This window comes from Canis aureus, chromosome 28 (assembly GCF_053574225.1).
Source record: "Canis aureus isolate CA01 chromosome 28, VMU_Caureus_v.1.0, whole genome shotgun sequence".
Lineage (NCBI taxonomy): Eukaryota > Metazoa > Chordata > Mammalia > Carnivora > Canidae > Canis > Canis aureus.
Window position 1 is genome coordinate 9,153,254 of NC_135638.1, and position 23,171 is coordinate 9,176,424.

General features: G+C 35.4%; 1 protein-coding gene and 1 long non-coding RNA gene across 5 annotated transcripts in view; one reads left to right on the forward strand and one right to left on the reverse strand.

Moving 5' to 3' along the window:
• Positions 1–23,171, reverse strand: part of CPNE3 (copine 3) — a 55,119-nt gene that overhangs the window by 10,812 nt on the left and 21,136 nt on the right. For all 4 annotated transcript variants that reach the window (XM_077876367.1, XM_077876364.1, XM_077876366.1 and 1 more), the window contains 10 exons: positions 20,752–20,835; positions 19,643–19,732; positions 15,626–15,724; positions 12,590–12,676; positions 11,196–11,255; positions 10,569–10,702; positions 5,208–5,262; positions 5,076–5,127; positions 1,727–1,860; positions 204–440 (listed from right to left, as the gene is read on the reverse strand). In XM_077876367.1, the coding sequence (XP_077732493.1) occupies positions 204–440; positions 1,727–1,860; positions 5,076–5,127; positions 5,208–5,262; positions 10,569–10,702; positions 11,196–11,255; positions 12,590–12,676; positions 15,626–15,724; positions 19,643–19,732; positions 20,752–20,835 (1,032 nt within the window). The remainder of the gene's footprint in view (positions 1–203; positions 441–1,726; positions 1,861–5,075; positions 5,128–5,207; positions 5,263–10,568; positions 10,703–11,195; positions 11,256–12,589; positions 12,677–15,625; positions 15,725–19,642; positions 19,733–20,751; positions 20,836–23,171) is intronic.
• LOC144300390 (uncharacterized) overlaps positions 1–23,171 on the forward strand; it is a 35,099-nt gene that overhangs the window by 8,490 nt on the left and 3,438 nt on the right. The window contains exon 3 of the long non-coding RNA XR_013366997.1: positions 2,189–2,253. This is a non-coding gene — a long non-coding RNA (uncharacterized LOC144300390). The remainder of the gene's footprint in view (positions 1–2,188; positions 2,254–23,171) is intronic.

The window sequence follows — 23,171 nt, forward strand, 5'->3', positions numbered from 1 at the left end:
TATAGCAATTTATCATACAGACTGCAAGAGGCATGCAAGTATACAACCTGAAGCAAAACTTCAAAACCTCATCAGGGCTCTTCAAACCCAAACTCCATACATCCTCTAACCCCAGACACCTACTCAACTACTTGGTTATGGATTTAGTAAGGGTGTGTTCAAACTCCTTAGTGTGCATGAAAAATAAGGAGAGTGGTACTCACGTTCTGGAACTGTCTGAAAGGCACAAACTGGACGATGTCTCGGATGGCTACCTCCCCTGACGGGGAGCGGAGACTTCCACCATCACCATCCAGAAACTCCATGGCACTGAAGTCAGCACCTCCTACTCCAACAATGATGATTGACATAGGAAGCTTGGCAGCGTTAACTATAGCTTGTCTGGTCTCATCAAGGTCTGTTATCACACCATCAGTAATGATTAAGAGCACAAAATATTGCTGCCAAGAAAGAAAATTATATCCACTGAGCAGGTTGAGCTCCCAAACAATAAAAGTAATGGTTAAAAACACCTCCAGCTTGGTGACTCATTCAGTCTCTTTCTTGCTAATTTTCCTTGCTAGTCTCTACCCAAGATACCATCTACATAAAATGTTCTAACATTCTCTAATGACAAGGAAATTTATTCAAACAAAAATTGCAGGTTCATTAAAAGTGCAATAGACCACAAAATGGTATTGGCATAAATATACAGAAGCAAGACACCTAAATGTCAAAGACTAAACTTTTAGTGAGCATAGGAATAAACATTTCAACCTAAGTATTAACTATGTTAAAGTATTGATCAAGGAAGTTAGTTGCAATGCTTTCTAAAAGGTCAAATATGGGAGAAGTAGAATTGTTTATCAAACTAAAGTTCACTTCTTAAAAAATGGAGATGGGTTAAGGCAGGGAAATCTTTCTCTCAATTCTGTCATTTCTGATAAACAGTTTTGGAGAACAGTAAAATGTTACATAAGTGACTCCATCTTTTGGGTCATTTGAATCTAGAATGGAAGTAAGTTTGATAACAGAGCTAACATGCTGTTTACTCTGCCCCAGGCACTGTGCACTTATATGAACTCTTATTTTACCTTTCAGCAATCATATGAAGTTACTTTTGGGTATAAAAAGCTATGAGGCTAAGAGAGATTTTGGTATCTGGGTCCAACAGGTAATGGTTATCTAATCCAAATCTTTGTAGTACAGTAAGTAATTTTTCATCAGCAACTGAAACTATAAAAATCCTCAACCTTAATTTGTTAAGTCTACTTTCAAAAAGGAAGATGTTAGTCATTTCTTTTTAGTAAAACCTATTAAAGAAAATTAATTCAGGAGTGCCTGAGTGGCTCAGTCGGTTAAGGGTCTGCCTTCGGCTCAGGTCATGCTCCGGGTGTCCTGGGATTGGGCTCCATGCTCAGTGAGGAGCCTGCTTCTCCTTTCTGCTTGTGCTCTCTTGCTCTCTCTCTCACTCTCTCTCTCTTTCTCAAGTAAATAAATAAAATATTTTTTTTTAAATAATTCAAATGGCAGAGAAAAGACTCATGAGTGTAAGGGTAATTTTTGTTGTCTTGCTTTTAATGATCACTGATTTAACAACATCAGTTGTTACTTCCAAACCAAGGATAGCTTCATTATTACTTCATGTTCTTTGTATCTCAGTAGACCAAATAAATGGAAATATGGCACCAGAAGCAACTACCAATCCACATTTTCTCCTTGTCAACCCCAGCACCAGAGCACTTACAGAAGCTGTTTGTTGTTGGGTGGCTGCAGCAGCAAACCTGGCCACATGATTTATGATTGGAGAAAAATTAGTGGGTCCATAGAGTTTTATCTGAGGAAGGCAGGCCCGATATGCCTCTACAATGCCTTGGATTCCTAGACAGAAAAAGCAGCATTAAAAATTCTCAAACACAATTTAATTGTTCATTGTTTACCACACAGGCTAATTACATCTTTGTATGTATGTATGTGTAGACATATATGCTCTATGTGTGTATATATATATATTGCTCTAAATAGTTAAAAATTCTATATTCAAGAGTTCCTCTTAAACCATGTATTACAAAACTTCATAGCTATACTCCACTGCAAAAACCTAAAAATGCTATCCCTCTTCCAATAAAAAGACATTTATTTTCATCTCAGCCAAATTATTCACTAATCTATAGTAGAGCTGTTATAGTGCTTAATTTTTGTGTTTTAGGCATAAGATTCTAACGGAAAAAAAATCATGAAAAAGATGCCGTATTACACAACTGACAATAAAAGGTAAGAAAAAGCTACTGATTAAATGGAAAAACTTGGGATCCCTGGGTGGCGCAGCGGTTTGGCGCCTGCCTTTGGCCCGGGGCGCGATCCTGGAGACCCGGGATCGAATCCCACGTCGGGCTCCCTGCATGGAGCCTGCTTCTCCCTCTGCCTGTGTCTCTGCTTCTCTCTGTCTCTGTGTGACTATCATGAATAAATAAATAAAATCTTTAAAAAAAAAAAAAAAAATGGAAAAACTTTTGCATATGTGGCCAAAAATCCTACAAAATCAGATGGCTATAAACCTAATGTTAATTGTAGTCAAGAGTTTACTCCATAACTTAGTATGCATGGTATGGTAAACTGTATAGTTCTAAACATTCACTTCCAGGTTATGTATTACATCTTGCTGCAGGAATACTAATGTCTTGTTTGTTTATGCCATACAACCTGGGCCCGCAGGGATGTTTTTATGGTACAAGATTGGGCAGGGCCACTCGACTAGCTTTGACCAAGCATGTAAATGGACATGACAATGGACATGACACTCATGTCTAAGTTAAGAACCACTGCCTGTTTTCACCAGCAATCTTGCTCTTTCCCACTGCAAAGGGAGAAGCACATCCCAGATAAAGTCCTGGATCCCAGAATGAGAAGCATAGACCAGACTAGCCACATGTGAAGGGCTATATAGATGAGCAAGAAATAAACTATTGCTGTTATAAATTACTGAGACTTAGACTGTTTATTATATCAGCACAACTTAGTGGAAGTTGAATGGCATTCCTGGTAAAAGCACTGCTGGTGAAGCTTTAATGTGACATATGCACCTGTTGAATCTACTCCTTACATTAGAATGTCCAGGTTGCAGGTAAGATACTAGAAATCCTCAAAAGCTTCTTCCATAACACTTGTTGAGATAGTCAAGGCCATCTGCCTCAAAAGATTTTTAATGGGGGCACCTGGGTGGCCCAGCGGTTGAGCATCTGCCTTTGGCTCAGGTGATCCTGGGGTCCTGGGATCGAGTCCCACATTGGGCTCCCCACAGGGAGCCTGCTTCTCCCTCTGCCTATGTCTCTGCCTCTCTTTGTATCTCTAATGAATAAATAAATAAAATCTTAAAAAGAAAAGTTTTTTAATGTAAACTAAAACAGGTCTCTTACTTAAAACATATCCAACAGAACAGAGATCAACAAGGAAAAGAAGTATATACTTGATTTAAAAGTTTCACAAGACCAACTCTCTTAACATTTAAGAGTTCTAACTAACTCCTCTCACTCATTTTGAACTTAGGAATAAGTCTTATGGTCAGTCCAGAAGGAACAAAAATCATGTTAACATCAGCCAGCAGCAGGATCTTACTGCAATGATACATACTGTAGAAAATCTGAGTCCCCAGAGCAATAATATCCTTTCATTTTTATCATCTCAGCTTTCTTTTCAATATGAAGATATATAAACTATTAATTAAATTTCTTGATAAATATCACTTGTCTTCAGTCCCTCCACTAAAATTAAGTTATGCCAAAATCCTTCCTTTGCATTAAAGGAACAAGTGAGACATGTTACTTCCGGGCAACTAAACTCAATGCTTAATTAAAAAGGGGGAATTCAGCTTCCTTGCCTTAAAATAAGGTTGTATTTTTTTCAGCACAGTATGTCCTGTCTAAAACCAAACGGATTCTTTTCTTCAGACTATAAACTAAAAGTAGAGAAGCTGCACTTAATGGCAGCCCAAAGATGGGCTCATTTTATTCAGAGTAAATGAACTTCTAAAATGAATTATCACATAATATAAGTTATCCATATTTATTGACAAGAAATGAAATGTAATTACACCAAACTTCAAAAATTATTCCAATTTCATCATAAGCACGAAACACAGTTCTTGAAAAGAAATGCTATTCCCAATTTCAAATGGCTAGGGATAAAAAGGTGACAACAGGCCACTGAGGGTACATCAAAGGAACACTGAATTAGTATGGCAAAAGTGTCCTGGAAAAACAAGAAAACTCTAATATAAACTACTCCCAACAAAATGTTCATGCTCTTCTGTCTTATGAATTGTTCATGAATTTTAAAGATAAGGAAAGAGCACCTTCTTTTGTTAGAAATCTAAACATTCTGTAATTGTCAACAGAACCCTTTGCAGAAAATTAGCTTATTATCTATAATTTCATGCCTCTGCCCCTACTTCCCTGTCCTCCTTCAAACTGTTCAGTTTTCTATCATTTTGTAGGACATTTGGCATTTTAGATTGATTGCTCAATGGAGTAAAAAGGAAGAAGGCCTTGGGTATTTAAGGTATATAATAAAAAAAAAAAAAGAAATGAAACAAATGTCAGCCTCCTGCTATCTGTACAGAGGAAAGCCACTGTAGGAGTTTAATTCTTTTTTCCTTTAGCCCACTCAGATGTCATATGAGTAACAAGTAATTTGATGCTGGACATTTTTTCCCTTGTAGAGAGTGACTATTACTCTGAGAAAATATACATCTGATACTGGATTACTCATTTTATTGAAGGTTTGAATTAAAATAAGATGTGAAAATAATGATTATTTTTATTGATCTTTTTCAAGATTGAGAATTTTCTTGTTCTAGTAAATCTCTTAAAGTAGAACTTAGCCAACAATCATCATGATAGATTTGCACCATTAGTATCTTTACCACTCAAACCACCAACCTCGTATAATTCTTCTACTTTATACAACAGAAAGTTAAATATGTCACGAAAAGAAAACTAGGGAAGGAATCTGAGTAAGCCACAAGAAAAAACAAAAAACAAGTAACAACACTATTAAGGTGTTCAGTATAAAATCTTTCTGTTTATTTTTTAGCTTACCATTACAGTAGGGATTGGATGGATTAAAATTCATTGGAAATTCATGTGAAACCTGTCAAAAGATGAAAGGAGTGATGAAGGCCTGTTTCACTTTTGTGGGTGGCAAATATTTAAAATGAGATTTCCTCTTACCTGCCACTGAGGAGGTATCTGAGCTCCAAAACCAAAAGCTGGAAACATTTTATCACTAAAAAGAAAATTTGTAAAAACTGAAAGATCATTGTTTTATTTTGTTTTTAGATCATTGTTTTCAAAATAGAAAGTTTTACCTTTACTCTTCATAAAACCAATAGATTTTTTTAAATTCAAAATCTTAGGAAAATATAAATATTAAACCCAAAATAACCACCAAAGAGAACCAATGTTAATATTTGGCAATAATCATTCTAAGTATTTTTCTGTGCAAGGAGGGAGAAAAATATCTCTCTACATATATTTATAAAACTGGAGTTTATATTCATATTTTTAACATGCTATTTTCCACTTATATATCATACATCATTTTGCTGAATAAAATGTAGATAAATCCATAAAGCTCTAAAAACCACAAGTTCATTGGCTTATAGCAAACTCATTTGGCAAAAAAGCCTGACCTCAACTGATAAGAAGCTACTTATAGCTTTTCTTCATGCCACTGAATATGAATATCCATACATTTGGCCAGAGAAACATGGTACAAATGCCACATATAAAATTCTCACATTTTTTGTATCAAAATGTGTGAATATTTGGCCTCAAAGGATTATGGACCTGAATATATAACATCATGTGTGGCTGCCAAGTACTCTACTGTATGGATATTCTCCCCCAACCTATAAACATCCACTATTTTGCTATTATAAAACTCTGTAATGAACATAATAATTTTTCTGCTAGGATATTCTTTTTATATTAATTCTTAATGATTCTTTTTGCATTGAGGATAGAACCTAAGTTAGACACATCAGGAGTATTTTTTCCCAGGTTGTGGTCTGCCTTTAACTTTGTTTAAAATAAATTTCCTTTTATAGTTTTCAATATTAACGAATGTGAACAAATAAAATTTCTTTCATGATTTCTGCCTCTGCTGCCTTGCTCAGCCTTCCTCACTGCAAGATTATAAACATTTCACACATATTTATTCCTAGAACATTTACGGTTTAATTGTTTTTAAGATTTTATTTATTTATTCATGAGAGACACAAAGACAGGCAGACAGGCAGAGGGAGAAGCAGACTCCCTGTGGAGAGCCCGATATGGGAGTTGATCCCAGGGTCCCGGGGTCATGCCCTGAGATGAAGGCAGAGGCTCAACCACTGTGCCACCCAGGCGCCCTCAAGGTTTAATTTTGATATCAAACTTCTAATTCATCTGGAAAGTATTTTGGAGTAGAACATGAAACAGAAACTACTACTCTCCACCTGTATCAATTCTCTCCCTTCTTAATAATGGAACACCCGAGCTAGAGACCACATTAGCTCTACTCCAGCCCCTCTGGGCTGCATGTGGCCAGGTGGCATCGAGATTCTAGTCAAGGAAATGTGAGTAGAACTAGTCGCCCAGCAACTTCTGAATCATGCCCCTAGGAGGGAATGCACACGTACTCCCTCCCAGTTGCCTTTCTCCTCCTCCCACTCGACTAGACAAGATGAGAAGCATAGCAGCTGCTGTGGACACAGGGTTAGAATCTGTGAGTTGACAATGACAGAACTGCCCTATCAGTCCTGTACTATCTCTAGACTTGCAACATGAAAGAGAAATAAACTTCTATTTTGATAAATGCACTTTGTTTTTGAGTATCTATTCCAGCAGTTTATCTGTACCACATACACAATAGTATCCTAATAACAGGAGCACCTGGTTGGCTCAGTCGGTGCAGCGTGTGACTCTTGATCTCAACTTTGTGAGCTTGAGCCCCATGTTGGGTGTAGAGATTACTTAAAAATAAAATCTTAAAAGAAAAAAATAGTATCCTAACATATACAGGTATGAGTTAGGGATCCAAATTTACTTCTTGTCTAGTTTAGCAGCTCTGACAACTTTTCTCCCCTAAAATGTCATCTCTATCACATACTAAGTTAACGTACATATTAGGGTCTATTTCAAGACTTCTTGCTTTGTTCTATGGTCAGGTGATATTAATTAATGTAGATTTAAGATAAGTTTTAATTTCTGCTGGGAAAAAACTCCCCTTACTTCTTTTTTCTTTTTCTGAAAAATTTCTTGGCTATTCTAATTCGTTTTTCCCTCTAGAAAATGTTAAAAATCATTTTAGCATGATTTGATTACAATTTTGATTAGAATTGATTAATTCTGGGAGAAATTTTATATCTTACATTATTATGACACTTGCCTACCTAGAATCATGGTTATCTCTCCATTTAAACGAATCTCCTTCCTTGTCCCTTGGTACAATTTTGTTGTCTTCCCTCGATAAAGATCCTAGACCTCTTACTGAATTCTCATTTTTTATTGCATTATGAATTGAGATATTGTATCTGCCTTAATTTCTTGAACTGGTTATTGCTGGCTAGTGAGAAATTGCTGATTTTTTAAAAATTTTATGTTGTATCCGACCACCTTTCTGAACTCTCACTACTTTCTAGTATTTTTTTGCTTGATTATTTTAGGTTTTGAATTCATTCCTTATAGGTTTGCTAGAACTTATGTTGAAATTGTCTTGGCCTGCTGCATTTGTGAGGAGTGGCTCTTTGACTAAGCCATTCCATTCCTTCCATTTTTCCAGGTCTATTCAGGCTTCCTGCCTCTTTGAGGCAACTTTGCTAATTTAAGCTTTAAGGCTTAAAAGCTTAAAACTTTAAAGCTTCCCACCCCCGAAAATCATCCTTGAATCCAGGTTTTCCAATGTAATAACAAAGTTTTACACAGTATTAACTTTTAATTAACTGAATTTATGCTTATAATCTCTGTCTCATTACTAATATTCTTTCTATGCATGTTTTCTCTTTCTTGGGGATCGGGGTTGGCAAGATTTGCCTGAGTTTTGTTGAACTTGCAAAGAATCCTCTCTTCATTGAATTTATTAATTTAGTTGGAGGGAGAGGAGGTTAAACTTTTCAAGTTCCTACTTTCAGTGCATAGAGGAAATACAGCACAGTACATCAAGTTCTTTTTTTTTTTTTTTTAAGATTTTATTTATTCATTCAGGAGAGACACAAAGAGAGAGAGAGAGGCAGAGACACAGGCACAGGGAGAAGCAGGCTCCATGAAGGGAGCCTGACAGGGGACTCGATCCCAGGACTCCAGGATCAGGCCCTGGGTTGAAGGTGGCGCTAAACCACTGAGCCACCCGGGCTGCTCATCAAGTTCATAATAAAGCTTGGAGAGCATGTCTCCAGCAGATAGCCCAGGCTCAATTCTCTGCCAGTTACCAGTTCGGTGACCCTGGACAAGTTACCTAACTCCCTATCCCTCAATTTTCCCATCTGCACACTATAGATAATAATGGATGATAATAGTACCTATGTCACAGCAAAGTATGAGGATTACATGAGTGTCACATAAAAACTATATTAAGGGCAGCCCGGGTGGCTCAGCGGTTTAGCGCCGCCTTCAGCCTAGGGTGTGATCCTGGAGTCCCGAGATCCAGTCCCACGTTGGGCTCCCTGCATGGAGCCTGCTTCTCCCTCTGCCTGTGTCACTGCCTCTCTCTCTGTATCTCTCATTAATAAATAAATAAAATCTTTAAAAAAAAACTATATTAAACTGTGCCTGACACATAATAGCTAATATATAGATAGATCCTGCCATTATTGTTATTTTTCTTCCTATTCTTTTATTTTATTGAAATGCTAGTTCATTTATATTCAATTTTTATTGTTTGAAAATAAAAGCATGTAAAGTCAGAAGTTGTCTTCAATAAAGATAGGACTGCACTGTATATTAACTACCTAAAATTCAAATTAAAAAAAAAAAAGATAGGATCATGTATAGTCTCGTTGCTCCTTATTTCTAGATAGTTTGTTATTATATTTCAATTTCCTCTTCAATCAACCTAAGATTTTTTTATGTCCATATGGTAAATTGTATTTAGTTATCCTTTTGTTATTAACTTCTAGGTGGCAGACTGATAAAGCAACCCTGTAAATTTTTTATTTTTTATATAAGCTCCATTATAATTGATACTTTAAATTTTTTATTATATTTCTATTTTCATTTGAAAATACTGTTATCAAACATGTCAATGGTTATATTTTCATTTTGGATTATGTAACAAAGTATTATATAAAATCATTTTTTATTATATTTAATGATTTTGCCTTAAATACTAGGCTGATAATGAAATTACCACCTTTGCTTTAGATTTGTTTGCATTTGCCTGAAAAGTTTTTTTTATTTTTTTTATTTTTTTATTTTTTTAAGTTTACCTTTTTAAATGTCATAGCACACTAATGAAAAGCTCCATCAATATCTGAAAGGGCTTTTATCATAAAATAATAGACAAAGACAAGTGAAAATTTATACTGTGCTCTAAGAGATCCAGAAAATTTTTTTTTAATTTTTCTTATTTATTAATGAGAGACACACAGAGAGAGGCAGAGACACAGACAGAGGGAGAAGCAGGCTCCTCACAGGACCCCAGGATCAACTCTGAACCAAGGCAGACATTCAACCATTGAGCCACTCAAGCATCCCCAGAACAAAAATTATTAATGCAACTTTTTTTCTATTGTTTGGTAAACCTTCAAGAGGGCCTATTTAATCTATTCAAAAATCCATACACTGAGAATCTATTCAAAATATTTTACAGCAATTAGGTCAAGTTATCTTTCAGCACTTGTTCAAAGTGGCCATTAAGAAAATAATTTGAAGGGTTCTGGGGTGACTTAGTTGGTTAAGTGTCCAACTCTTGATTTTTGCTCAGGTCATGATCTCAAGGTTGAGACATCCAGTCAGGCATGGTGTTTCATGCTCAGCAGGGAATCTGCTTGGGATTCTCTCCCTCTCCCTCGGCCTCTTCCCTCCCCCTCACCCTGCTTGTGTTCTCTCTCCCTCCCTCTTTCTGTCTCTCAAATAAATAAATCTTAAAAAAAAGGAGAAAAGAAAATAATTTGACAGTGGCTGCCAAAAAATAGACACATTAATAAACAGTGTCTATGAGTATTTACACAATGTGTCATCTGGACTTCAATCACACATATAACTTATCCCTAATAAGTAAACCCCAAGGAAACTAAATCAAAGAAACAAGTCTTGTTGACTCCAGTCAGCTGTTAAATAAACAAGCTATATATATAACACATTATAACTGATCACAGCTAAAGATAAGAGGTCAAAAATAAACACTAAGACTGTCACAAAGAGAAAACTAGAAAAGATAACACAAAGGAAATGTTAGGGAGAAAGTTACCCCCACCACACTCCTTCCCCTTCCCCTTCCCCCAGTCAACCCCAGCAGCTTTATCATCACCAACTATATCAGAGTACTAGCAGGTGAAACAGAAACTACCCTTTCTGGGGAGTTAAGAAAACAAGTATTTTAGTCATACTCACGCATCATAATCTTGAATGACCAGTCCCACAGACCAGATAGCAGTCAAATACTCATTAACACCATTGGGGCTGATGTAATGAAGGGAGTCAGGAGACCTTGGGTCACCATTAGAGCCAGTGAAGTCCACTCCCACCTGCCAAATAACAATCACAGCCCTTACTAAGGAGAAGCCCTACACTCAATGTCTAGGAGACAGATAAAAACATTCATTCCAGAGCTGGCTGCTGCCATTTCCTAACAAATGCCTGGGGCTACCGGTATTTCCACAGACAATTAAACAATTGAAGCTACAGTCTGAAACAACCTGATATTCCTATTTTTTCTAGATATCTCAAATCCATGAATTATTACACCCATGACTTTAGACATAGGGCTTGTTTTGTAGGTTGACTAATGCTTTCTATAATTTAAATTACTCCAGGACATATCTGCTTTCCATCAAAAGGAACAGAATTAATTAACAAAGTTAAAAGCTTCATGATGAACTTAGACAACCTAAGGAGACCATAACTAAACAGACTGTGTAAATTCCAAAGTCAGTTTTACAGGAAAAGAAAGAACACTATAAAATGGTAGGAAAAAGTAACATGTTACAGCCTACTTTGAAAAAAGTCAGTATTACTTACAGTGAAATTCAGCTGACATCCTCCCATGATATAGTCAAGAAATGTGCATTCCACTGTGATCTAAAAACAAATAGCAAACTTTAAAATTAAAAAATCTCTTGCTGGGGGCACCTGGGTGGCTCAGTGGTTGAACATCTGCCTTTGGCTCAGGGTGTGATCCTGCGGTCCTAGGATCAAGTTCCACACTGGGCTCCCCGCAGGGAGCCTGCTTCTCCCTCTGCCTATGTCTGCCTCTCTGTGTCTCTCATTAATAGATAAATAAAATCTTAAAAAAAAAAAAATCCCTTACTAGGGTACCTGGGTGGATCAGTCAGGAACATCTAACACTTGGTTTTGGCTCAGGTCATACTGGGTCATAGAATCGAGGCCTGCATCTGGCTCTTGCACTTAGCAAGGAGTTTGCTTGGGATTCTCTCTCTCTCTCTCTCCTTCTGCCCATCCCCTTCCCCCCAATAAATAAATATATCTTTAAAAAAAAAATACAAATCTCTTACTATACAAGAGATAAAAAGAGCTCTCGGGCATATATTTTTAACAGTTAGAAACTGAAAAGAACATGATATAAGCACATAGAAACTACCCTACCATTTGAGTTTAAGATACCCCTGCCCCTACTTGTCATGAATCTATAAGATTTTACTTTGAGATAATTAAAACAAAGTTAAGATTAGAATTTTTTTAAAAGATTTATTTATTTGAAAGAGAGAGAGCATGAGCTGGGGGAGAGGCAGAGGGAGAGAGAAGCAGACTCACCATCAAACAGGGAACCCAAAACAGGGCTGGATCTCATGACCCCGATATCATGACCTGAGCATAAATTAAGAGTCCGTCAACCACCTGAGCCACCCTAAGGTTAGAATATTAATGGATAAAGGTGAAATATACTCACTTTAAGTTTTGAGAAACTAGTAATAATGAGTCTAATATGTTGAGATCTTTAACAAGCAAAATAATCAAGATTTTAAAAAATAAAACAAAACCATTAATTTACTGTAAGAAATCTCCTGTATTTTTCCCTCTATTTATAGTATCTTAACTTGAAATTATGACCAGGATAGATGCACTGCATCAGGTCATTTCCGCTAATGCCCTGGGAAAATACCATGATGTTTCACATTTCCTAAAATAAGGAAAAAACTTCAATATTCTTTGTATTTTCCCGAAAAGTTGTCAAACCTTAGAAACAAAGTTATTGACAGATTTCTTTACTCTTCCCGACTATCTTCTTTCCCCTAAAGGTGTCCAGATGATCATATGATTTTCAACTGCCCAAAATTCAATTCCATTTTCTAAGTTAAAAACTTTAATATTCTTTGTTGGTTTAATATATACCTATTGAAAAAAAAACTTGAAATATGATCTCATTATACTATAAATGGTTAACATCAACTAACCTCACACTGTTTCACACTGATAACACCTGAATTCTTGTAGCTTTTCTTCTTTTGTCTCTTTTTTTCATTTATGCATTCAAATTCCACCTGTAGGAAGAAAAGACAAAATGTTAATTCTTACTAGTAATATAAAAAATGTGAATTCAAATAAATGGTTTTTTCCTCTTGGAATCAAAACATCTGCTGATGTAAGTCTGTTGGTAAAATACAATTTTGAAACAATTACATAATAGATTAACTATATGAAATATTTATCACTGAAATTTCCACAAGGCATTCCTAAAATTGTATACATTTTTAAATAGTTCCTAAGTATAAATTTTTGCCTCTATAGATGATTTCCTTGCAAGTGTTCCAAGTAGCATTCTTCCTTTTTTATAATAAGGGAAATAAAATATTACTCTGAGCCATTTCTTTCAGAAAGAACAAAAATATGCTGCTTAGAAAAGAAGGAAAAAACATACCATCAGAAAACAGAAATATATGGAGCCTAACTGTATGGTAAAATATGCAAAGATCACCTCTTTCCACTGGGAATATTTTTAGGAATAGAACTACCCCAAATAGAAGGATCTTCTTTTCCACCTCCTAGCCACCTGTCCATCTGTAAGGCTTGGCTCAAGCTGCTCTCCTCTATAACATCAACTACTATTCCAATCATCTGTGTCCATTCATCTTCTTAAACTTCTACCACCATATAAAATTTAGTTACATACTTTGTGTTATTCTCAATTGTTTCGTTAGTTTTGTTTCACACCTAGGATATAATCACCTACAAATTATACTTTCAAATACTTTGAAATATACTTTCTCTATGTTGCCTAATAACAACATAAGAGATACTCAATGAATACTTGATAAGTCAGTCACCTTTTCTAATTAATAGAAAGTAACTTATATACTTTAGGCAGAGTCATTGTTAATTTTCTAAGAATCAAACATTAAAAGGTATAATAGATATAATGATAAAAAACAAAATTATGTTAAACAATTCTTTGGTAGTTCAGATCCTGCCAGAGTCTCAGTCATCATCATAGATGTTAACAATTGAATATTTGAGATGCAGGAAAGGCCTAATAGAATTCTCATTGGTAAAAGGCTTTATTACTTCATTTCATTTATTCCCAGTTCTACAGTGTCTACCAAGTGGCAGGCACTATTCCAGGCACTGAAAACACAGATTATATGGCCCTGCCTTTGAAAAACAAGAATGGGTAAATGTTGTCACTGCAGCAGCAGTAAAAGCCCCATTCTCTCATGGAAAAGGGAAGGATCAAAATAGCTAGACTGAGAAAAACTCTACAGGACCTATAAAGTATTACAAAGTTAGTTGTTCATTCATTATCTTCTAAAAGCAGGTCAGCTCAAGTCATGATCCCAGAAGTCCTGGGATCAAGCCCTGCGTAGGCTCCCTGGTCAGCAGGGAATCTGCTTCTCCCTCTCCCTGCTTATGCTCTCTCTATTTCAAATAAATAAATCTTTTATTTTTCTTAATATTTCATTTATTTATTCATGAGAGACACAGAGAGGCAGAGACATAGGCAGAGGGAGAAGCAGGTTCCTCTCAGGAAGCCTGATGCAGGACTTGATCCCCGAAACCAGGATCACACCCTGAGCGCAAGGCAGATGCTCAACCACTGAGCCACCCAGGTGTCCCAAATAAAATCTTCTAAAAAAATAAAATAAAACTCATTTTCCCCATTACTTAAACTAAATGGCTTGTTTATTTATTTGGTATTTAAATTTTGATCTAAAACTATCATTATCTTGTCTTAGATTCCTCATTTACATGACAAGGTAAAAAAGACCTTATCTAACTATAACTTCTTATCTCTTAAACCCCATGTTTGCATTTGCAAAAGGAAAGGCCGTATACATGAACATTACGCAGGTCTCTAAGCATGTAATAAATAATTCCTATTATTCTATTATAAGCAAGCTATAAAGAGAATTAAATTAACAGCTTATCCCATCCAAACTAGAAAGGAAATAAGATGGGAGAAATTGATGTTTTACTCTATTCATAAAATGCTCTGAAATACTTTTTAGCCACCTCAGCTTTAGAGGCAGAAAAGTTTCAGAAACACCCTTAGGAATATGTTGGGATGCTAAATAATAAACTGAATGTAGTTAAGGCACATGAATGATCTTAACAAAATTAGTGCCACTAGATGGAGGCTTAATATTACATAATTTGAAATACCATAATTATGCTTTTATCCTTCGCCTTGGTGAAAACAGAAGAGCCAGAGGCAGATTGTAAAAGCCTGTCCAGAAGGAACATAAATGTACACAGTTCAAGCCCAGGTATATTTACCTAATGTTGTAGAACTTAATTATTATGACCGATGAAATGCCAAATGCTTTATTTTTATTTTTTATTTTTTAAAGATTTTATTTATGTATTCAGGAGAGACATAGAGAAAGGGGCAGAGACACAGGCAGAGGGAAAAGAAGGCTCCCTGTAGGGAGGTTCCAGGACCCTGAGATCATACCCTGACCCTCAACCATTGAGCCACCCGGGTATTCCAATACCAAAGGCTTTAAAACTAGGGATTTTCTTTCTTTCTTTTTTTTTTTAAGATTTTTATTTATTTATTTGAGAGAGAAAGCGAGCAAGTGAGCATGAGCAGAGGGATGGACAGAGACTGAGGCAGAGGGAAGCAAGACTCTTCACTGAACAGGAAGCCAATGTGGGGCTCGATCCCAGGACCCCGAGATCATGACCCAAATGGAAGGCAGATGCTTAACCAACTGAGCCACCCAAGTGCTCCCAAACTAGAGATTTTCAATCAAACCCTATATGTTGTCTGAAACTAAAGGAAACCAAACCTCTATTTATAAATGTAAACTTATGCTCCAAGCATGAATTTTGGATCATCCAATTACTACACAAATAAAATCCACAGATTTCAGAAAAGTTTGTAACAGAGTAAAAACACGGCAAGCTGTTTGCTATACCAAGGGGGAAAAAAACAAAATAATAAATACATGGCCAAACAGTAAAGTACCTTCAATGACAAAGATGCAACTTACAGGTGAGTTTCTGGAGGCTTCTTTCAGTTTTGTCATGGTGGTTTGAAATGTTCCAATGAGATCATGTGACCCATCATTATCATAATCATAGCACTCTACCTAGATGAAGTATAATAAAAATGTATAAAAATCAACATCATTTTGTTTAAAAGGATTGGCTGCAATAAATGGGACTTACTAAGAAATGCCCATTTGATTAAAATTAGTGAAAATGTTGAATATGCAGTTCTACTTGGAGAAGAAGTAACTAACTTCCTGGAGGAGTAATACTGAAACACTTTCAAACCCCAGCTATTTGTGGAGTGGGGCTCTAAGATAGATCACAGGCAGATGAAAAATAAAAATACTGTTTAAATTCTATATTAAGCAGTTTCCAGTTCATCTATCATGCTCTTTATAAGAGCTGATAACATCAAGAGCTGATAACATCAAAATGGAATTACACGTTCTTTCTCATCCAATTCTTTACTTGTTATCACTGTCATCATCTGCAGGAAGAAAGGAAGTCACTATCCTAGACAGCTAAAACTTGTATAATTAAATCCTAGATAATTTAGAAATATGGCAAATGCATTTCATTAGTTGCAATCTGGTAAGACTAGGCCTATATTCAGAGTTAGACATGATGAAGTCAGATTTGCATCCTTCTGAGAATCACAGGTTGTAGAATGAAAACTAAAATTCGAGAAAAAGAGTACTTAATCCAGTGAGGAAGTATCTAGACTGGATCATATTAATTTTATTTCCATGTAAGACAGAGTGAATTCTATTCCTTTCTATGGCTCTCATGTAATGATTGTTCTTTCTTAAAGCAGGCATTAGAGCTGTCTAATGCACATCAAGTATTTGATGTGCATCTAGTTTTGATATTGCCAAACTGACAGCGTAGCCAGAGGCTAGATAGTCACAAGAATACCTGATTATTCATTGTTATGAGAATATTAAGGTGGTGTGAACTGTTAGCAAACAGAGGTGTTCATTGTGATCATTTGAATAACCAACCTTTTAATAGGGCTTTGTAATTTCAGAACAGATTATCTCATTTCCACAAGCATTTATTATGTGCACTGCACACATTATCTACTTAGGCTTGAGAAGTAGGCAAAGGAATTAAATAGTGTTAGAAGATGATATATTTTATTTGGTAACTAATATAGGTTTTTTTTTTAATATAGGTATATAAAGCTGTGCTAAGGACACTTTTGAATTCTTCTAGAGATTTAAAACAAAAGCCAATAACCGAGAGTATTTGCCAAGAGAGTACCTCTTACAAAGTTATATTAATTGCCAAGTTAAAATGCTTAAGATTTATGTGTTCATCCAGCAGAGTGATTTATTTTCTTCCCACAGTTCTATGAGAAGTGAAATGAGTGCCTATCATAACAGGAAGTGCTTCATTCCTTACTAATATTTTCATTACGATTCCAGGAAGACTAAAATTCAGTCAATCAATAAAGATAAGATCTAGAATTGCAATTTTGAGTAACTTTAAAGATTTTTATATGTTATAAACACTCTGGTCACTGACCAATTATGACAGTTTGATTCTTGCCTTATATATATGATATTTAATTTTTAAACCAAAGCCCCTTTATCTGACTCTTCAGAGAGGAGTGAGGGGAAAAGAAAATTAATGATCTCACTAATTTTTTTTCCAGAAAGTAAAATTAAGATCAAGCCAAAAGCAATTTTAGTATTTTCATGATTTCACTTTTTAATAGGTGTTTTTTAATTATGGAAAATAGAACTTGATTTTTTTTTTTTTTTTTTTTAAGTAAGCTCTACAGCCAACATGGAGCTTAAACTCACCTCCCTGGAATCAAGAGTAGCATGTTCTACTAACTGAGCCAGCCAGGTGCCCCAGAACTTTGCATTTTAGATTTGCATTCTCCAACTTCTATCTAAGACGAGATCAAGCTTTGATAAGGCCAATTTTATTTTTTAAAGAAGCATATAAACACCTAAATTCTTCATATATTTAGACTGTCTGAGACTTCAGGGAATATAAAAAGATATTTAAGCTGTAATTTCTGATAGCTCACTATAATTAATATATATGAAAAACTCACTGTTGCAACATTGAAGGGAAACGTTTGGCACTAAAAGATGTGACATTTATAATGCTGGCATGTGTTCAGATATAGTTTGAAGTAAATGATATAATGATTTGTATAATTTAATTTCTCTTCTCAAAAATTCAAAACCTAGTACTAGTAGCTGTTTTAACAAAAGTATCAGCAGTGCTTGTGAAATTGAAATATATGCATATATACATACGCACATATGTATATATGTAAAAGAATGCACACACCACACAATACTATATTCACTAAGGCATTCTCATTTTAGGCAAGGTGGCAGCATGCATGATTATTTCTTTTACTCACTTGATCTTATGGAAATAATAATACATGCTGGAGTGATAACACTGGCACATTCACACAGCAGCAAAGAAATTATTGATGATCCTGACTCTATTCTCTGCTCTAAAACTCATTACCACACCTCTAAACAATTTCCAAACACCAAGAGAATCACAGATGTATGACTTTATGATATTGCAAAGAAATATAGAACTAAAGAAATAAAGACAGTCATGATGTGGTAAACCAAGTTGTGTATAGTTAAAAGAAACTGAGAAACTTTTAAGAACAAAAGACATTCATCAGGAAATCTCAGAAAATCAGTTTACTTACTATAATAAAATAGCCCTGTAAGCATGCCACTGTGTGCAAAAAAAGTTTAAAAAACATTGTTTCATTGTTAACATATTATTACAAGCAATCAGTTATGGTGTAGGCATTTCTTTTCCCCATCCTTTCCTGTTTCTCAGATCTATTAAAATTTTCTTTTAATGTGAAAAGCAAAAGTTCTAGATTTAGTTTAACAATAGAAATTAATTTTTAAAACTATTGTTCTACATTTATTTTTTACCTAAATTTTCACTGCTGTTTGAAATACCACATAAATCATACTTATATTGATCTTTCAAGTTCTCTGCCAACTTAGGACAAATTTTTATGTATCTAAGAAATGAAACCATTGTCAATGTAATAGCATCTATGCTATGTATAATGGCTTATAAAACTTTCACTTTCATTAATTTAATCTTTCTCTTTTTTTGTAATATAGACATTATTTTCTCTGTTGTATAAGGGAAGAAGTAGATGATCTGCCCAAGATCCCTTATCTGGTTGAAGGCCTAAGTCAAAACTTGGACAATAGCCTCACATGAAATCATGTGTTCTGTGCCATCACCTTTCCTGTTTTTATTGTATTCATTATCAAAGGGGGTGGGGGGAACACTTTGGTTAGCTGACATCTAAACACAAGAAGACGCTTCTATCTGGAATTTTATGTAAAGAGACTCTAGTATAATGTGTCTTTAAAATAAGAAATATTTTCCAATAAATGGCTATAAATTAAAACATTAAAAATAATTCCTAAACACCTGCTACTTCCTGTTCCCATTCTGCTTTCCTAACACTTTATACTAAAGTCATCTAGAAGTATTAAATGAAAAATATCTTGCTCTGAAAATAAGCAATGGAAAATGCCACCACTATTTTCCTCTGCTGCTGAGGGCAGGAAGATGCTCTGGTTTTTAGTTAAAGTAACGTCTGCTTTTATCTTTAAGGGACACTCAAAGGCAAAGAGTGCAGTTAAAGGTTCCTATTTGCAGAGCAAAGAAATCTTATTCAAAGGAGGGAAGATTTAAATTGGACATTTTATTTTTAACAATGAAGAGTAAAATGAAAATCACAATGTTTGATTAAGCATTAGACCAACAGATCAAACATGTCTACCCATTCAAACTGACCATTTACTTACCAGAGATATTTCTCTTTTAATATTCCTAAATACAAATAAAATTCAATCCTTACAGGTATCTGTTATATCATTTATTTTTATTAAATATTATCTATTCAACTAGTTTTATGAAAGAAAATGCATATATGCAAATGTTATATATATATATATGTATGTATATATAGCATATATATAACTTTAAATCACCTTGATCGTTTTGTCCATATCTCCGTAACACAGGGAGTTAAGAGAGATTTTAAAAGGTCTCCAAACAGGATTCAAGTTATTTTTAATAACCTGTAAAATGAAGATTCAAAGACTAGTTAGAAAAACATTTAGTTCCTTAACATTTTGCTCTTCCTTTTCCTACATTCTGGATACACTCTTACCAATCATCCTTTACCTTTTCGCCCAATCAACTTTTTCAATGAAAAACTATCTAGAACAATTATTATACAACTGTTAGGAAAAAACGTGATAGATACATTCTGAGAAAAGAAACTATTTGGAAATACATTTCACCCATTACAAGGTACGCTTAAAACTACTGATTGTTGATTTTGTTGGAAACCAGGGTTTTCATTGCAGGACACAGAAGATTCAAATTTGGAGTTAGAAAGGATGAGAAAGAACCTAGCTGGGTTGGACTTGAAGAAATAGTCTAAATTCATGATTAAATATTTTCATAAATATATATACACACAATAAACATATACATAAATACACGATTCCCAACTATGTCCACTGAAAAGGCCTAAATGAAACAACATGTCAATACTATTGAGTACATCTAGCACTACTCTCTTACAGGAATAGGGTTCCAAGAGAAAGAGCTCATTCCAGACCTGACACAAGGTGACTATAAAATGGCCTGAGAATATACTTTAATATAAAGTAAGAGACTAAAAAAATAAAATAAAATAATAAAATAATAAAGTAAGAGACTGCGGGGCACCTGGCTGGCCCAAGAGCTGAGCATGTGAATGAGTAAGTGAAAAAGAAAAAACATGCATGCAGATATGACTAGTTGGTAAATCTAGGTGAAAGATACAAAGGTATACATTTTAATGCTTTTTACAGGGTTTTAAATTTTTCAATATAAAAATTTTACTAATAGTTAATCTTGGTATCTCCTTCTCATAAAAAGAAAAAAAAAATGAGTATGCTGATCTTGTATCTCTGGCTATATACATCTGAACTCAAGTTGATTTTTTTTTTCAAATTGATATTTTTATAAACACATAATTTTTCAAAATTAAGATTACTACAATTCCAATGGAAATCTCAACCCTACTTTTTCAAATTCAGATATTCACCTCTGTTCGATGAACCATTAGCCAGTTTCCATCAGATGTCTGCTTGTGGAATTCCAGGTATGGATCTGACTTTCCAAATAGATCCTACATTTTAAAAAAGTTAATTATTCTCCTCTGAAACCATGTGAAACCACATATTATTCATGTTACATATCAGCAATACCTGAAGCCTAACTCCGTAGTACAGATATATGCAGTACAGTAGTAAATACAAATCCCATTACCTTCCTCATGAACTTAGAAACTTGCTGAAGTGAGGCATTTGTGATAGATGCTCATAATCCTCTGTATCAGGACTTTACTTCTCAAAAAAAACCTGAGAACATGGCTTTTAAATATAGTGAACAATAGGACCCATAATCAATAAAATATGTTTTAGACTTTTTTTTTTAGATTCTATTTATTTATTCATGACAGACATAGAGAAAGAGAGAGAGGCAGAGACACAGGCAGAGGGAGAAGCAGGCTCCATGCAGGGAGCCCGACACGGGACTCGATCCCGGGTCTCCAGGATCACACCCTGGGCCAAAGGCAGGCACTGAACCACTGAGCTGCCCAGGGATCCCTTGGACTTGTTTTCATTATTAACAGTATTCATTTGTATGGCATTGAATAGTTTGATATAAATGACATTTCAAACATTAGTTGCACTGACTCCATGAGGGACAGAGCAGTTATCAGCAATAAAATGGATTCAGAGGGGTTAAATCACTTTGCCAAGATCACACATCGAATGAATTCCTAGATCAGAGTCTTGACTTTGTATCTTATCCTTCTATGTCCAATACTCTTCCACCAATTCCACACATTTCTTTACACACACAAGGGAGTAGAGGTAAATATGTGAAATGCATAACAGAATTATTTGAAGGGTACAAAGTATATCTTCTTTTTCCTCTGTAATTCACCACACCACACCCATATAATGCTGCAGCACAGTGGTGCTCAAAAATGCCCTTATCAGGATCCTCAACACAAATACACACAAATATACACACCTACACACACTTACACAGAAATTAAAATTCTGGAAGAATGACCAAATCAATTCCAAAGGTCAAACTCAAGTAGTGAAATTATAAATGATTTTGTTTTCCCATTTTTGTTTGCCTTCCTTTGGAAATTTCCACACTCCTTAGAATTTTATTTGTCAAAATGAATTCCTGTTACCTGTTAATTCCTTTTTTTATTTTTATTTTTTTTATTTATGATAGTCACAGAGAGAGAGAGAGAGAGAGGCAGAGACACAGGCAGAGGGAGAAGCAGGCTCCATGCACAGGGAGCCCGATGTGGGATTCGATCCCGGGTCTCCAGGATCGGGCCCTGGGCCAAAGGCAGGCGCCAAACCGCTGCGCCACCCAGGGATCCCTGTTACCTGTTAATTCCACAGTAATATATGTAGCTATGCCCCTGAATTGAAGATTTTTTTGAGTCCTAAATTAAACTCAGTATTAAAGTAACAACTAAGATAATGTTATTTCCCTCCTGAGCAGTTCAATGTCAAGCAAATAATACATTTGGTACAGTCAAAAATATAAACACAGGGCAGAGGGGAGGAAGCCTGGGTGGCTCAGTTGGTTAGAAGTCTGACTTTGGTTCAGATTATGATCTTAGAGTCCTGTGATTAAGCCCCATGTCAGGCTCCTCACTCAGTGGGGAGTCCGCTTCTCCCTCTCCCTCTCCCTCTGCCTCTCCTCCTCCTCGTGCTCTCTCTCTCTCAAATAAATAAAATCTTAAAAAAAAAAAATACATAAACACAGGGGTACCTGGCTAGCTTAGTTAGGAGACCACAGGACTTTTGATATTGGGTCATGAGTTTGAGCCCCATTTGGCTGTAGAGATTATATACACACACAAAGGCTATGCAGAACTTTACAAAAAAAATTGTTTTGGAGATTTTATTTGAGAGAGAGAGTACAGAAGCAGAAAGAGAAGCAGACTTCTCGCTGAGCAGAGAGCCTGACATAGGGCTCAATCCCAGGACCCTGAGATCATGACCTGAACCGAATGCAGGTGCTTAACCAACTAAGCCACTCAGGCGCCCCAGAACTTAAGAATCTTAAGAATCAAAATAATAATCCCCTACGTGAACCATTTTATAAAACTAATAGCAGCACTATACACAGGGAAGTTAACTTTCTAAAAACTAATGTACCCTGTCTGATCTTAGAAATAAACCTATGAAAAAAAGCAGGATATCATTATTACCATTCTGAAAGGTCACACAACAAACCTTCTTTGAAAGTTCATTAAGATGTCAGTAGTAGAAATAAAATAAGAATTAAACGTTCCTGGGGTGCCTGCTTGGCTCAGTCAGTTAAGCATCTGCCTTTGGCTCAGGTCATGATCCCACAGTCTTGGGATTGATACCTGTGTCAGGCTTTCTGCTTGGAGCCTGCTTCTCCTTCTCATTCGGCCTA